The 13,769-nt window shown below is 41.1% G+C and overlaps 1 protein-coding gene across 9 annotated transcripts in view; it reads left to right on the top strand.

Moving 5' to 3' along the window:
- The window catches only part of PLCH1 (phospholipase C, eta 1), a 175,226-nt gene that overhangs the window by 36,694 nt on the left and 124,763 nt on the right, over positions 1-13,769 (top strand). The window contains exon 1 of one of the 9 annotated variants that reach the window (XM_005874417.2): positions 12,459-12,933. The exons of the other annotated variants lie outside the window; for them this stretch is intronic. Within the exon in view, the coding sequence (XP_005874479.1) occupies positions 12,891-12,933 (43 nt within the window). The 5' untranslated portion in view covers positions 12,459-12,890. Of the gene's footprint in view, positions 1-12,458; positions 12,934-13,769 lie in introns of those variants that run through there. 9 annotated transcript variants of the gene reach the window in all.

Raw genomic sequence — 13,769 nt, 5'->3', positions numbered from 1 at the left:
TTCCTCCCTCCCTTCCTCCCTCCCTCCCTTCCTCCCTGCCTTCCTCCCTGCCTTCCTCCCTTCCTTCCTCCCTTCGTTGTTATCTCTACATCTTTACCTATATATTTACATATCTTTATCCCAAGTGATTTTGATGCAGTGGAAAGTGTGAGAATCATTGGACTACAGTGGCTGATTGACTAAAATATTGATCTGATCAGAACTAAATTAGGAACTAAATTAGGTTATTAGTTTACTGATTTACTACAGTATGTATTTGCTAGTTTGTGCAAAACTGGTACATGAAAATCATGATTTTATGCAGAGGAGTGTAGGCAAGTAACATGTTTACCTTCATTTAGTTATTTTATTCTTTTCTAACAGATTTCATATTCCTTTTAATATCATTCTTTCATAGTGCTCTTAAAATGTGATTTGTCTTAACTTTACAGCCAATATATCTGTTACATGATATAAAGATAGTAGTATATCTTTGAGCATTAACTGACTTCACAATGTTATCTATGGCCTCCTGCTGGTAAACAGAAATACTTTGGGAAGGTCTGTAACAACAGGCAACAAAGAATGTACTCTAACCCTAACTAATTGTTCTTTGTTTTTATTAATCCATATTGAGGACAACACAGTTCACAGAAGGATAATTTAAAGAATTGATACAGAAATAAATATGAAACACAGGAAATGGGAGGACAGTACTTGGAGTACATCAGATGTAACCTTGAGTATTATTAAATTGTTTGTTTATCAACCTTAGAAAATTAAGGGGTACCTAGAGACTTAAGAGATGCACACACATTTTGTAGAAGGAAAGCTTTGTCATCCCGTAGACATTTGTCTACCTTTATCAACTCTACGTGTGAGAAAAATGATGCTCAGGGTCCCTGTGTTATTCCTAGAAGTTTCAGAGTTATAAAGGAGAAATCTTGACTTCTCAGGTCACTCTTTGTTTTCCACGACACCTCCTTCTTTGCACATAGGCCCATGTGGTTGACACAAAGGAATTTGTCATACTTTTAAATCTAGGGTTTTCCCCACTATTGTGAAACAATGATGTGCTACACAAACTTGTATCTTTTAAAGCAACCGAGGGAGTGGGTTTTAAGGTTTTCAAAGAGCTTCAAGACTCTTTGGAGGCCATTAGAGGATGCCGTGGAGATACCATGATGAGTTGCCCTCAGGCTGAGAAGGCGGTGCTTAGAGAACTGGGCATGGGAGCAGAAAGCTGGTATCTGCCCAGAGCTTAGTCAGAAATGCAGACTCACAGCCCCACCCAGACTAACAGAATTGGAATCTGCATTTTAACAAGATTCCCAGGAGAGCTCTATACACTGTAAAGTGTGAACAGCTCTGCTCTGGGAGATCCACTGGGCTTGTGTGTGAGTCCTCTGAGTGAGGGACTAGTCCCTATGCTCCAGGGAACAGGCAGGTGGAAAAAGGATAGGGTGTGGGGGAAGAGAAGAACTGTTTTCCACCAACCAAAGCGTTTAGAGGGCAGACACGTGTGTGAGGAAAGACCCCAAATGGTATCCCAATGAGCTGATTTCTAAGTAGGAGACACAAGGGCAACAAATGCCCAGGTAATTTTCTTTGTAAGAATCGGCCTAAAAATTTGAACCTCCTATGTCTGAAACATAGGAAGATATAGTTAAGGATATAAGCAACTCCCTGGTCTGCAAATGATACTTGTCAGATTGGAACTAGAGAGGACTTGAGAAGCCATCTGAATGAGAGAGAGAGAGAGAGAGAGAGAGATCAATCAGTTGCCTCTCACCCCAACTAGGGTTGGAACCCACAACCTAGATATGTGCCCTGACTGGAATCGAACCTGTGACCTTCCAGTGCACGGGACAACACCCCAACCAACTGAGCAACACTGGCCAGGGTGAGGATGGTTGTTTTTCAAGGACAAATACTTTTAGTTTCATTATTTCAACTTGCAGCCTAGGTTTGAGACCATTTTCATAGATGTATGCCTATTTTAGCTCCTGAGAACCCATCAGGGAAATAATATTCTCATGTACCTCTTATTTTGTTCTCTAATTATATATTTTGATCCTTTATCCCTTGCCATTTCTCCTAAATTATAAAAATCAGTGCAGAGGTTTAATATCTGGTATCTGTAAGTACTATGTTTTTGATACTACTGACATAAAATTTTTTCTTGGCTAGATAACAAGTTCAGTATAAATCATAGTACTAGATTATTTCTAGATTGGATTAATTTTTTTATAAAGTGATAAAATGTTATTGGTTTCCTATTTTATCATCTTTAGTATTCATGAAAGATCAGTTCTTTCCACTTTTCTCTAAGGTCTTTAACAAAATTAGCCTTTGTAACCATTTTTGTGCTAGTTGACTATGAATGAGGAGAACTAATGGAGCAGAAAATTAAAATACTTTTGATGTTTTAAATTTTAATACTAATCATTAATCTACACTTCAAAGTTATTTCTCATTGATACATTTATTGCTTTAAAAAGAGTTCCTATCATTTATAGTGTTTTTTTTCTAGGTATAGAGCTTTGTTAGAATTTTAAAATACCTATTTGTATGACTTGTCAAGAAATAAGAATTTTGGCTGCGAAAACCAACTTAATTATTGACAGAAGGCTCAGTTATATATGCTCTCAAGCATTTCACTGTTCATGGGGATGGATTCTTTTTTTTTTTTAAATTAAAAAACATTGGGCATCTCATATAAGTTTTTCACCTTCAAGAGACTATGCCTTTGCTATGAGGATGTTAGAGAATGGTTATGCTGTAATACTCATGCTTATCTTTGAAGTGAAAAGCTCCAGAGGTTTTGTATAGAATTTTCATGGCTGGAAAAGACCTCAAGAAATAATTTAATGCAGTCAGTTTGTAGATCCCTTCTAGAATGAAAACTCTGGTGAACAGGAGACATGCCTGGCATATGGGAGATGCCCAGTAAGTTTGTGGTGAGTTAATTAGCAACCTCCCACATTGTATCACTGAGGACCCTGAGGCTTTAGGAAGGTTAAATGGTGGGCCTAAGTCGGGTCTAACTAAATTTTTAGTAAGTGGTGAGAACCAAGGCCCTGGGCAGTGTGGTGCAGGGAGTGGTACTTACCACTCTACATGTGCCCCTGTGCCCACGATTCTTTGGTCTTATTCTAAACAGAGGCAGCTCCCTGATTCCCAAGCACTGGCATAACTATCAATCTTTTGTTCATGCCTCAGGTTCTTATTCCCCAGTCTGGTTTGAACACAGGATATTGCTGCCTTTTCTCCTGCTTGCTTTAAATATTTGTTGATCTGGGGTCTGTACTGGGGGTTCCAGAATTAACAAAGTAGAAATAGTTTCTCTCTGTATAGAGTTTACATCCTTGTCTCTCTTTGCCGTTACCTCTTCCTCCTTCTGTGCTCATATGGGACCTTTATGTTATGTTGGCTTTTTCTTTAGAAACTAGAGACCCGGTGCATGAAATTTGTGCACTGTAAGGGTACCTAGGTCTGGCTGGCAATCAGGGCCGATCGGGCCCTTCCGGCTGCTGGCTGCCAGTTGGGGCCTCCCTTCCCCAGCTGCCAGCTGCCAGCTGCTGGCTGGGGCCTTCCTTCATTTCGCGCCGCCCTCTGGTGGTCAGCACACATCATAGCGAGCAATCAAACTCCGGAGGGGACACTTTGCATGTTAGCCTTTTATATATGTATAGATAATTTTATCTTCACAGAAAAGTTGCAAGAATCTATAATAATAAAAGTGTAATATGCTAATTAGACCAGATGTCCTTCCGGATGTCCTTCTGGATGACCTTCCAGATGAAGCTGGGGCTGTAAGGGAAGCCCAGGTCCCAGGTTCCTTGCTGGTGGCCGGGGGAAGGAAGGCCTACTCTGGCACGAATTTCGTGCATCGGGCCTCTAGTATGAATATAACAAAGAACCTCCATATAGCCTTTACCCAGATTTGTTTACTGTTGGTCTTTACCCTATATGATTATCATTATCCTTATCATTACACACACACACACACACACACACACAATTACTTTCCTGTAATAATTTGAAAATAAATTGCATATCTCATGGTCCTTTGCCCATAAATACCTCAGTGTATTTCTCGAGAATAAGGATATTCCCTTATAGACCCACAGCACAGTTATCAACCTAGGAAACAACATTGATGGAGCCCTTTATTATTTTTTTAAGGTCTTTATTTTTAAAAGATTTTTTTCCCCCCCAACTAATATCTATAGGGAAACAGATCTGGGAAAAAGAAAGTAACAAAGATGGAGAAAATGTTACGGCTTCATAAAAATTCTTTATTTTTGAAATGCTTTATTTTTTGAAAACAAAAAAGCCCTATATTTCCACTTTTCACTGGACCTGGAGATTATGTGGCTGGCCTAGGTCCTGGGCTAGGAGCTTTCTAACCTGTAGGTGGGGAAACTAACTTGACTTGGGATGCCGAGCTACCTGGTGGAACCAAGATTTACGTTTTCATTACACAGTTGGTGTCTGTCATGTTGCTTTTAATTACTCCATGCCCTCAATTCTCAGCCACTGTACTTAATTATTTCTAGATTTGTAATTGAACCATCCTTCCTCTTTTCTCCTAAGGAACTCTACCTTCTTTTGGTACCACAGTCTCTCTTTCTCTCTGTCATCCTAAATTCCTAGGGTAAAGTGTTAACTAGAATGTCATTTGAAAAACTGTAATGGATTGCTAGTTCCCATCACAAGGGAAATGCTCATGATCTTCTTCCTGGTTATACAGAAAAGGCGGCCTGTGATCATTCCCTCATTCACCGGTACCATGGATCACAGTCCCAGCAACTGGTTTTCTTCGTGCTTCCATCTTTTGCAGTCTTCCTGGGAACTGGAAAACTACCTGCAATCTGAGTTTCTGTGTTGGGTGGGTCTTCCTGCTTTCAGACCTTCTTGGTGCTCACTACTGTCCTGATGTATTCCCGAGGATACATCGGGGAACAAGACATTCACCCTTCCTGCTCTCCAGTTTCCATTATGGTCCTCCTGGTTGCTATGTCCCATCTACCTGTTGAGGTGCCTTTTAGGCGGAAAAAAAAAATTGGCACATCACGATTGTTGTTGAGGATACTAATACAAGGAGAAAGGTTAAAGTAGTGAAGTTATTTGACTTGTGGTAGAGTCACTATAAAAGTTTTAATGTGTGTAAAAAAATGCACTATTGACATTGTGGAGAACAGCCACTTTCTGTTTCATCAAGAAAGGGACAAAGGAGTTGATTTTTTAAAAAATTTCTGTAGGGTATTTAGGTTAGGAATTTAGACTGTTGTGATAGTACTGTGTGCTGTAACATACTGAAACTTAACACCAGAGTTGTCAGTACAATCTCTTTCCTTGGTTTTCTTCTAGAAAGAAGGGTGATTTGTCTCTGTCTAGGACCTAGACCAGTGATGGCGAACCTTTTGAGCTCGGCGTGTCAGCATTTTGAAAAACCCTAACTTAACTCTGGTGCCGTGTCACATATAGAAATTTTTTGATATTTGCAACCATAGTAAAACAAAGATTTATATTTTTGATATTTATTTTATATATTTAAATGCCATTTAACAAAGAAAAATCAACCAAAAAAAATGAGTTCGCATGTCACCTCTGACACGCGTGTTATAGGTTCGCCATCACTGACCTAGACTCTAGGTCTTTGAGGTCATCATTTCCCTGAAGGTCATGTTTTGTTACTAAAATGTCTCTCCCAGACATTACAGGATTAGATTTTCTGAGGAGCACATCTCCTTTCCTGTCCTTCCGGGGGTTATGGCCACTCAGCTCTCCCAGAGATACACTGGTCAGCTATGCCACGGCAACAGCCCTGATGTTGGCAGAGGCTGGGGTCCCCTCTCGCTGCTGGAGGAGCTTTGCAGTTTGGATCCTCCTTAGCCAGGCCGTGGCTTGGGCTGGCCTGGCCTGTAAGAGACTGTCTCTTTGATCTGAGCTTTGGTGGCTATTGACTTTGGATTCAGGGGATCAGAGTTGTTCTCAACTCTTTTTATTCTCAGAAGAGCTTTGTTTGGGTGGGGGGAGTGTTTAATAATCTAGAATCTCTTCTCCCCTTTCCCTAACTCCTCCTTCCTTAGGGTTAACTTTGTGTTTGCATTATGGGATCAGTTTGTGTGAGTAGTGTTCTGGGGTTCAGTACTGCCAGATAAGGGGTTTGCATTATGAGGATCACATGTGCCTCCCATTCGAGTGCACACATTGTGGCCCCTGGGTAGATATCATCTGCCTCCTATTCGACCCAGAGATGTCAGATTTAGGCATGGGGAAATGTCCTCTAGTAACATATCTACTCCAGCTGCTCAGTTCAGAGGTAAGGGGGCTTCTCTGTTCAAGGGTACAAATGCCTTCTGAGTGCTGTGGGGAGGGGACTTGAATATGTCACTACTCGAGTTTTGAGAATGTAATTAAAGCTTCAGCCCTCAGAGTAGATGTTTGTTTTAATATGTGTCACTGTCAACAACCATTAGAGACTCCCCTGTGCCTACCTGTCTCTGGTTAATTCTCTCTGTTAATGTTATAATTAACACTGATCAGAACTGATGCTAGAGATGCAGACAGTGGATGCTGATTTATGAACCTGGGTACCTTTATTTATAGCTGGCTGTGAGTTCACGAAACCCAACTGTCAGTTGAATTTCACATTTAACTGAGTCTCCACCAAAAGCAGTTGAAATGCTCTTCATACGTGTTCGCTGGCTGCAAGCTCCTAGGTCTCTCACAGGATCTGTGAATAAAATCTTGCCTGAGAGGTCTTGGTGGCTCGTGGGTAGCTCAAGCTGAAACCAGGCTCCCAAGGATTTTCCTTTGAATCATATTGACATCTTCATCAACTGACAGTGATGTGCCCGTAAATTTTCATGCTAACTTATAAAGTCTCAAGCGACGTGACTGATAGTCAAGTCTTTCCAAGAAATAATGAGAAATTTTATTTTAAAGCCAAGATCTCGAAGGGGAGATGAATAGATCAGCAAGGAGGCACCATTTCAAAAAGGCAGTTGGGCTAAAGGGTGACTCCTCTCTGTCCTATGGAACATAGCAAAATTAAATGTGGGTAATATTCAGCTTGTTTTAGGATTCAGATGCTTAAAAATGCGTGGCAATTGCTGTCCACTGATGCATGTCAGATTTTAATGTAGGGGAACTCCCAAACTGATTTATTTGACAATAGTGTGTGACCTATAGGACACGTTCTGTATCATTAAAATATATAGTTATATCTCTCCCATAAAGAAAAAAGAGTTGTGGTAAGCCAGCTGGGCACCACCAAGAGGCTCTTTCACTGTGAAACCACTGCTGCTCTTCACTTGCTTTGCACTGCTGTGCATCTTGTGAGGAAAGCTGACTCTGCTTCAAAAATTGTATGGATAAATAAGGATCATGGCTTTATAGACTATTTTTCTTCCTAAGCATTTCTGTGTGTCTATGCCAGAGGCACTCACAGCTTCTGCAATTGTGTGGGAATAGTTCTAATTGGAAAAAATGAGGAATTTTAAAGTTAGGCCTGAAATCTCACAGATGGTTCCCATGACCTGAAGCATGGAGCCCGTGGGAAGGGCCTGGACCGGGAGTGGGCTTGGGTTTGCTCCTGGTTCTAGGAGCAAACCCAATTTGTCCAACTTGAATCTGTTTTCTTCCCTTTAAAATATGGGTCCTATTATGTTTTCTTGCAGAATTATTGTGAAGATTAGAGAAGGTAATGTTTGATAAATGGTAGCTTTTATAGCAATTGTCTCATGAAGTGAGGTGGCTCCCGTGTTTGTGTCAGTAGGTTTTCTGATTGGATTTGGGAGTCTCAGAGGGCAGATAAGTGCCATACTTTTGCCCTGAGTTTGTCTTGGTTCAGAATTATGCAGCTGGGGAGGTGGAGGTATAGGGAGAAAGTACAGTAGAACCTCTTCAGTGTGATACTTGATTAAATTAAGTTATACCAAACCAGTGATTGGTGTGGCCATTCACTTAACTTCTAGCTATTGAATACTTACTTGTCCTAGCACTGGGGTTGGCCTATATGAGCTCATTTACCCTTTAGATATATCCTATGACCTGGGTACTACACTCCCCAGATGGGAATAGTTACGCTTAGAGAGCTCTCCTCAGTTGGGTTGTCAGGTTTAACAAATAAAAATACAGAAAATATTGCATGGGGTATACTCATATTAAAATGTTATTTGTTGTTTATCTGAAGCTCAAATTTAATTGGGTGTCCTCTTATTTGACCACCCTACCCATAACTCCCCAAGATCATGCAGTGAGTAGAGGAGAAAGCTAGGACTTAGAACTTTGCTTCACTGGACTCTGAAGCCATCCTTTGACTTTTTCACTCTATGATATTTCTTTAATACAATAGAAGTTAGAACTCAGATGTGAAAAATGAGGAAAACTATGTCAGATGGGGTTTCAGATCCTTTACTCTTAAATTCAGGAGCTGAACTCAGATACATTTTTCTCTATCTTTCACCTGAATGCTGAAAGGTATTTCCATATTAGGTCTAATGATTAAAAATGGAAGACAGCTAAGATAGTTACTATGTGCCAAGCACTGGGCTAGAATTGATCTGGAAAAAGCCCAACCTTTTCAAATGAGGATTTCAGGTAAGAAAATTTTAGTAAAGCCATATGGTTCTTGCATTGACCTGTTAGTGGAAGCACCACTGCTCCCCAAAGCTGATTAGCCTAGACTTGACATTGTACATGACCTTCAGTTGGGAGAACACGAGGAGTAATCAGGGGTTATGTGCTATTCATCCAGTACACCTGCTGACTTTAGGGTAGGTGTTTAAGTTTTCTGATTCTTTCCCATGGGCTGCATAGAAGGTTATTCGCTGATGCTGAAGAATTGGATGTTTAGTAAGGGATAGATATTTCTAGGCTCTCAAAAATCCATGAGTGTTCCTTAGTAGTCAAATGCATATGCATGGGCCATGCCTGCTCTTTAAAAGCTCCCCCACCTCCCCCCACAGAGCCTCTGAGTGTTCACCTTGGGAGCATGAGTGGTCCTCAAAGTGCCCCAGAGTCACTAAAGATAATCCTGAGGCACTGCTCATTGCTGCGGTGTTAGGCTCCATATCTGACCTATCGGCCGGCCTTTCCAGGGTGGGGCCGGAGCGCTCTGAGGGTGAGAGGATGAGAGGGATGAAGAACCTGTTGGGAGAAGATTCCCTGTGGATGAGGAGGGTGAGGAGCAGTTGGCTCCCTTCTCCTCTCCTGACCTCCCTTGTGTTGGTATTACAAGATTGCTCTTTGGGAGGAAAAGGGAAGGGAGGTTTTCCAAGCCTTCCTTGGGAGAACTTTGACCTCCATCTCTTTTTTTTTTGATTGAGTGGGAAATCAGCCCAAAGATGCACTTTGCTTTTTGGGTGTCTTTGGTTCTGGGAAGCCAAAGGAAGTAGGAATCCATCATTTGGCCCTTTCGTGTTATGGAAACAATTTTGTATTATAAGATTACCTGGGGGAGAGCAAGATGGCGGCATAGGTAAACACCAGAGACTGCTGCCGCAAACAACCACTTCAAAAATACAACTAAAAGACGGAACGGACATCACCCAGAACCACAGGAAGGCTGGCTGAGGAGAGACTCTTCAACTAGAAGGAAAAATAACAGCACACCGAGGCTCAGAGGAGGCGCAGTGTGGAAAAAACTCAGGTGCGGAGGTGCGCGCGCAAAGCGGGCTGGTGGCTGAGAGCGCGGTTGTCGTTTTCGGTCAGGGGGGAGTCTCAGACTCTGAGCTCCAGATACGGGCGAATCGCTGGGGACTCGGACCCAAACGGGAGAAGCGGGAGTGTCTGGCATCAGTTGGAAGGCAGCTTTCCCTCCGAGGTTTGCAGCGGTTCCGGGGGTTCTGAGAAGCAGAGCCTCTGGGAACAGGACTGAGGGCACCATAACGGCTCCCTCCGCCCGCCCTGTTGAGCCCGCCCCGCCCAAGCCCTGCGCAGAGCCATTTGCCGGATCGCCGCAGGCAAAGGCTAGATTAGCGCCCCCCCAGAGGACAGAAGTTTTCCCACTGCAGCAGACACAGCTGATTCTCACAGCCAGTCGGCCTGGTGGTCAAATCCCTCTAGTATTAACTACAACAATCAAGGCTCAACTAGAACAAGACTGCGCACAAAGACCACTAGGGGGTGCACCAAGAAAGCATAAAAAATGCGGAGACAAAAAAACATGACAGAAATGGAGGATATAGAGCTAAAAAACGCAATTTTGAGGGCTTGCAATAAACTTCTGGAGAGCCTCACGAAAACTAATGAGACCCTCGATGCTATGATAAAGAAACAACTAGAAATTAAGCATACACGGTCGGAAATAAAGAATATTACACCCAATAGCAGACCAGAGGAGCGCAAGAATCAAGCCAAAGATTTGAAATGCGAAGAAGCAAAAAACACCCAACCGGAAAAGCAAAATGAAAAAAGAATCCGAAAATACGAAGATAGTGTAAGGAGCCTCTGGGACAGCTTCAAGCGTACCAACATCAGAATAATAGGGGTGCCAGAAGATGAGAGACAGCAAGATATTGAAAACCTATTTGAAGAAATAATGGCAGAAAACTTCCCCCACCTGGTGAAAGAAATGGACTTACAGGTCCAAGAAGCGCAGAGAACCCCAAACAAAAGGAATCCAAAGAGGACCACACCAAGACACATCATAATTAAAATGCCAAGAGCAAAAGACAAAGAGAGAATCTTAAAAGCAGCAAGAGAAAGAGACTCAATTACCTACAAGGGAATACCCATACGACTGTCAGCTGATTTCTCAACAGAAACTTTGCAGGCCAGAAGGGAATGGCAAGAAATATTCAAAGTGATGAATACCAAGAACCTACAACCAAGATTACTTTATCCAGCAAAGCTATCATTCAGAATTGAAGGTCAGATAAAGAGCTTCACAGATAAGGAAAAGCTAAAGGAGTTCATCACCACTAAACCAGTATTATACGAAATGCTGAAAGGTATCCTTTAAGAAGAGGAAGAAGAAAAAGGTGCCTGTGGATGAGGACAGTGGGTGGGGAGTGAGGGCGGGGGGTGGGGCGGGAACTGGGAGGGGGGGAGTTATGGGGGGAAAAAAAAGAGAACAAAATGTAACTGAACAATAAAGATTTAATTAAAAAAAAAATAAGATTACCTGGGAGCATCAATCATTTGAATTATTTAACAGGACTGGGTATTTCTGAGATCTCAAGTTTTGGGGTGCCACGCTGTGTTTTAAGTCCGGGTTAGTTCAGATTAAACAATGAAGTCCCCTGCTTTTCCAGAATTTCAAGATTAATAACAATAGTATAATAATAATAATATGAAATAATTGTGATTCTAAGCATTTTGTGTATTGAATGGATACTTTCAATATCACTTTAGGGTGGGAACTATTGTGCCTATTATACAAACAAGGAAACCAAGGAGCAAAGAATTTAAGTAACTTGCCTAAGGTCACACAGCTGGTTGGTGGCAGAGGCAGGATTTGAACCCAGGCAGATGAGCTCCTAAACTCTTAACTGCTATTTTGTGTAGTTGTGTCTATATCAGTGTCAGATATATCTTGCAAAAAGAATATTCTAATATGTGTACTTGCATACACAATATACACAGCTTTGAAATTCAAATTTCTCAAAAATATTTAAGAAATTGGAAAAGAGGTGAATGGGAATCGAGGCAGAATTTGATACCTTAGAAGAGTGGGGTGGGTTAGTCTTGAAGGCAATGGAGTAACGGGGTTGACACTGGCATGTCCAGAATGGGAGGTGCCGGGAGCCTCAGGGGCACAGCTGAAGCTGGGGAGAAGAAAAGAGCAGGGGAGGTTAATATTAGAAAGAGAATTCTGGGAGTAAGGGAGTTAATTCTCAGATGCAAAGACTTGGTTACAACTCTTAATGCAAGACTACAGTAAATTTGCTTGTGAAATATCTGTTTGCCTGTCTGTCTACCTACTTCTATAAAGAAGTTGATTAAAACATGCAAGTCATTCTTATATATATTCTTCAGGGAAAATTATACTCTTATAATATGCTGGTTCATTCACTAAAAACTGTGTTTTTTTTAGAGCCATTCATGCTACTTTGCTCACAGGCATGTGATTTATTCTTACCTGAGAAGGAACTCTCACTGTCCAAGTGTCTTGAAACTGTCACCTCATTCATTCTAAGTTGGAAACATTCCAGTCTTTCTGTGACCATTGTGCGTGAAGTAAGAATAAAAATCAAGGGAAAGATTTTTAAAAACAGGGCAATATTAGTCAATAAATATGTGTTTAACCCTACCGGCACAAAGGTAATGTACAGCGTAGAGGAACACACATGGCTTATTTTTAACAGATTGCTTTAGCCTCCAATGCAGTGATGCTTGCTTCTGAGAGTGTGTGTGTCTGTGTGTGTGCTTCTGTGTGTGTGTGTGTGTGCATGTTCCCTGTCTGCATTCAGCCTGCGTCACTACCATGGCAATCAGTGTTTTCTCAATGCCCTCTGTAGGTGAGGAGGCTTTCTTTGATGCTTAAAGTCCTACACTTCCCAGACATTACATGTGCATAATGCTCGTGGGCTTTAAGCGCTGCACTAAGCATGCACGTCTCATACCCAAAGTAGCCACAGCGCCTGCATTCCCACAATAGCGGCAGCCCTGAGCAGATGCTTCCAGTGTTCTTATCTGGCTGTGCTTTTCACTTTGGGACAAAGTTCTATACCCATATCTCCTGGATTTCTTTTCTCCACACGATAAAGCCTGCATTGGGAAGATCTCATCATGCTATGCAGGGCAGCATGAGCCAAGTTCTTGGGACTGCTAAGGATTTCTTTGCCTTTTTTCCCCCCCTTTTCCTTTTTTGGAGATGTGTATCAGGAAAAGGCTTTGCCTTTAAAGAGAAATTTTACTGCTCTTGCCAATGATGTGTAACAATATTAAACTTAATGGCAGACCTTGAAGTGTATAAAAACTTAAGTCCAGAAAAAGGTAAGAGTCATACTACTAATTTTATGGTAAGTATAATAGTCCTAATAAGAGATGGTATACATTTCTTATTTTGTTTCATGTTTAGTTAAATTAAAGATGTATCTGACTCTTGACAGTATATTTGAGAATATTATATTTCAATGTGAGATGAAAAGGTAACAAAGTATTTTTTTATTAGGCAAAAGAGCTTGTTTTCTTGCAAATGTGCACTTTTATAATGGTGGAATTTGCATGCTGATAAATTGGAAGTGCATTATTGTAATACAGTGGTCAGTGACAAAATCTTCTGAATTCTTAGGTTGAAGCACAGATGTACTTAAAGATTTTGTCTAATGCTTACAAACTGTGGGTTTTAATTTAAACATTGTCAAGTCTTATTTTCAGTTTGAATAATGATGAATTAAGCTGTATTTTTACTTTTTCTGATAACCTGGACAGAATGATTCCCAATTGTATCAAAGATAGCCATGTTTCATAATTACAACTATTTTATAATGATATACAAAATGTTTATAATTAGCTTTCTAAAACGAAATGGCCTAAGTATTTGGCATAGATAAAATGGAGGCAGAATCCACGTATCATGTTCTTAGAGCCTATCTGTTAGCTCTGATAGCGTGAAGGGAACATTTTAAAGACAAGTTAGGAGAGCAGAAATTTAAAATACATGGAGACTGTTCTTGAATGATCAGAAATGTTCCTGCCTGGTCAGACAGAATAAATGGCATGTCAAGAAATGTCTTCTAAACTTATCTTCAACCTGAAATTGGTCTGGCATTTCAGATTATTCATGTGCATCTACTCAAATGGAACTTTATCACGTCGGTGCTGGATCG

Source organism: Myotis brandtii, unplaced genomic scaffold, assembly GCF_000412655.1.
Source record: "Myotis brandtii unplaced genomic scaffold, ASM41265v1 scaffold436, whole genome shotgun sequence".
Classification (NCBI taxonomy): Eukaryota; Metazoa; Chordata; class Mammalia; order Chiroptera; family Vespertilionidae; genus Myotis; species Myotis brandtii.
This window is presented reverse-complemented; position numbering and strand designations above follow the sequence as displayed.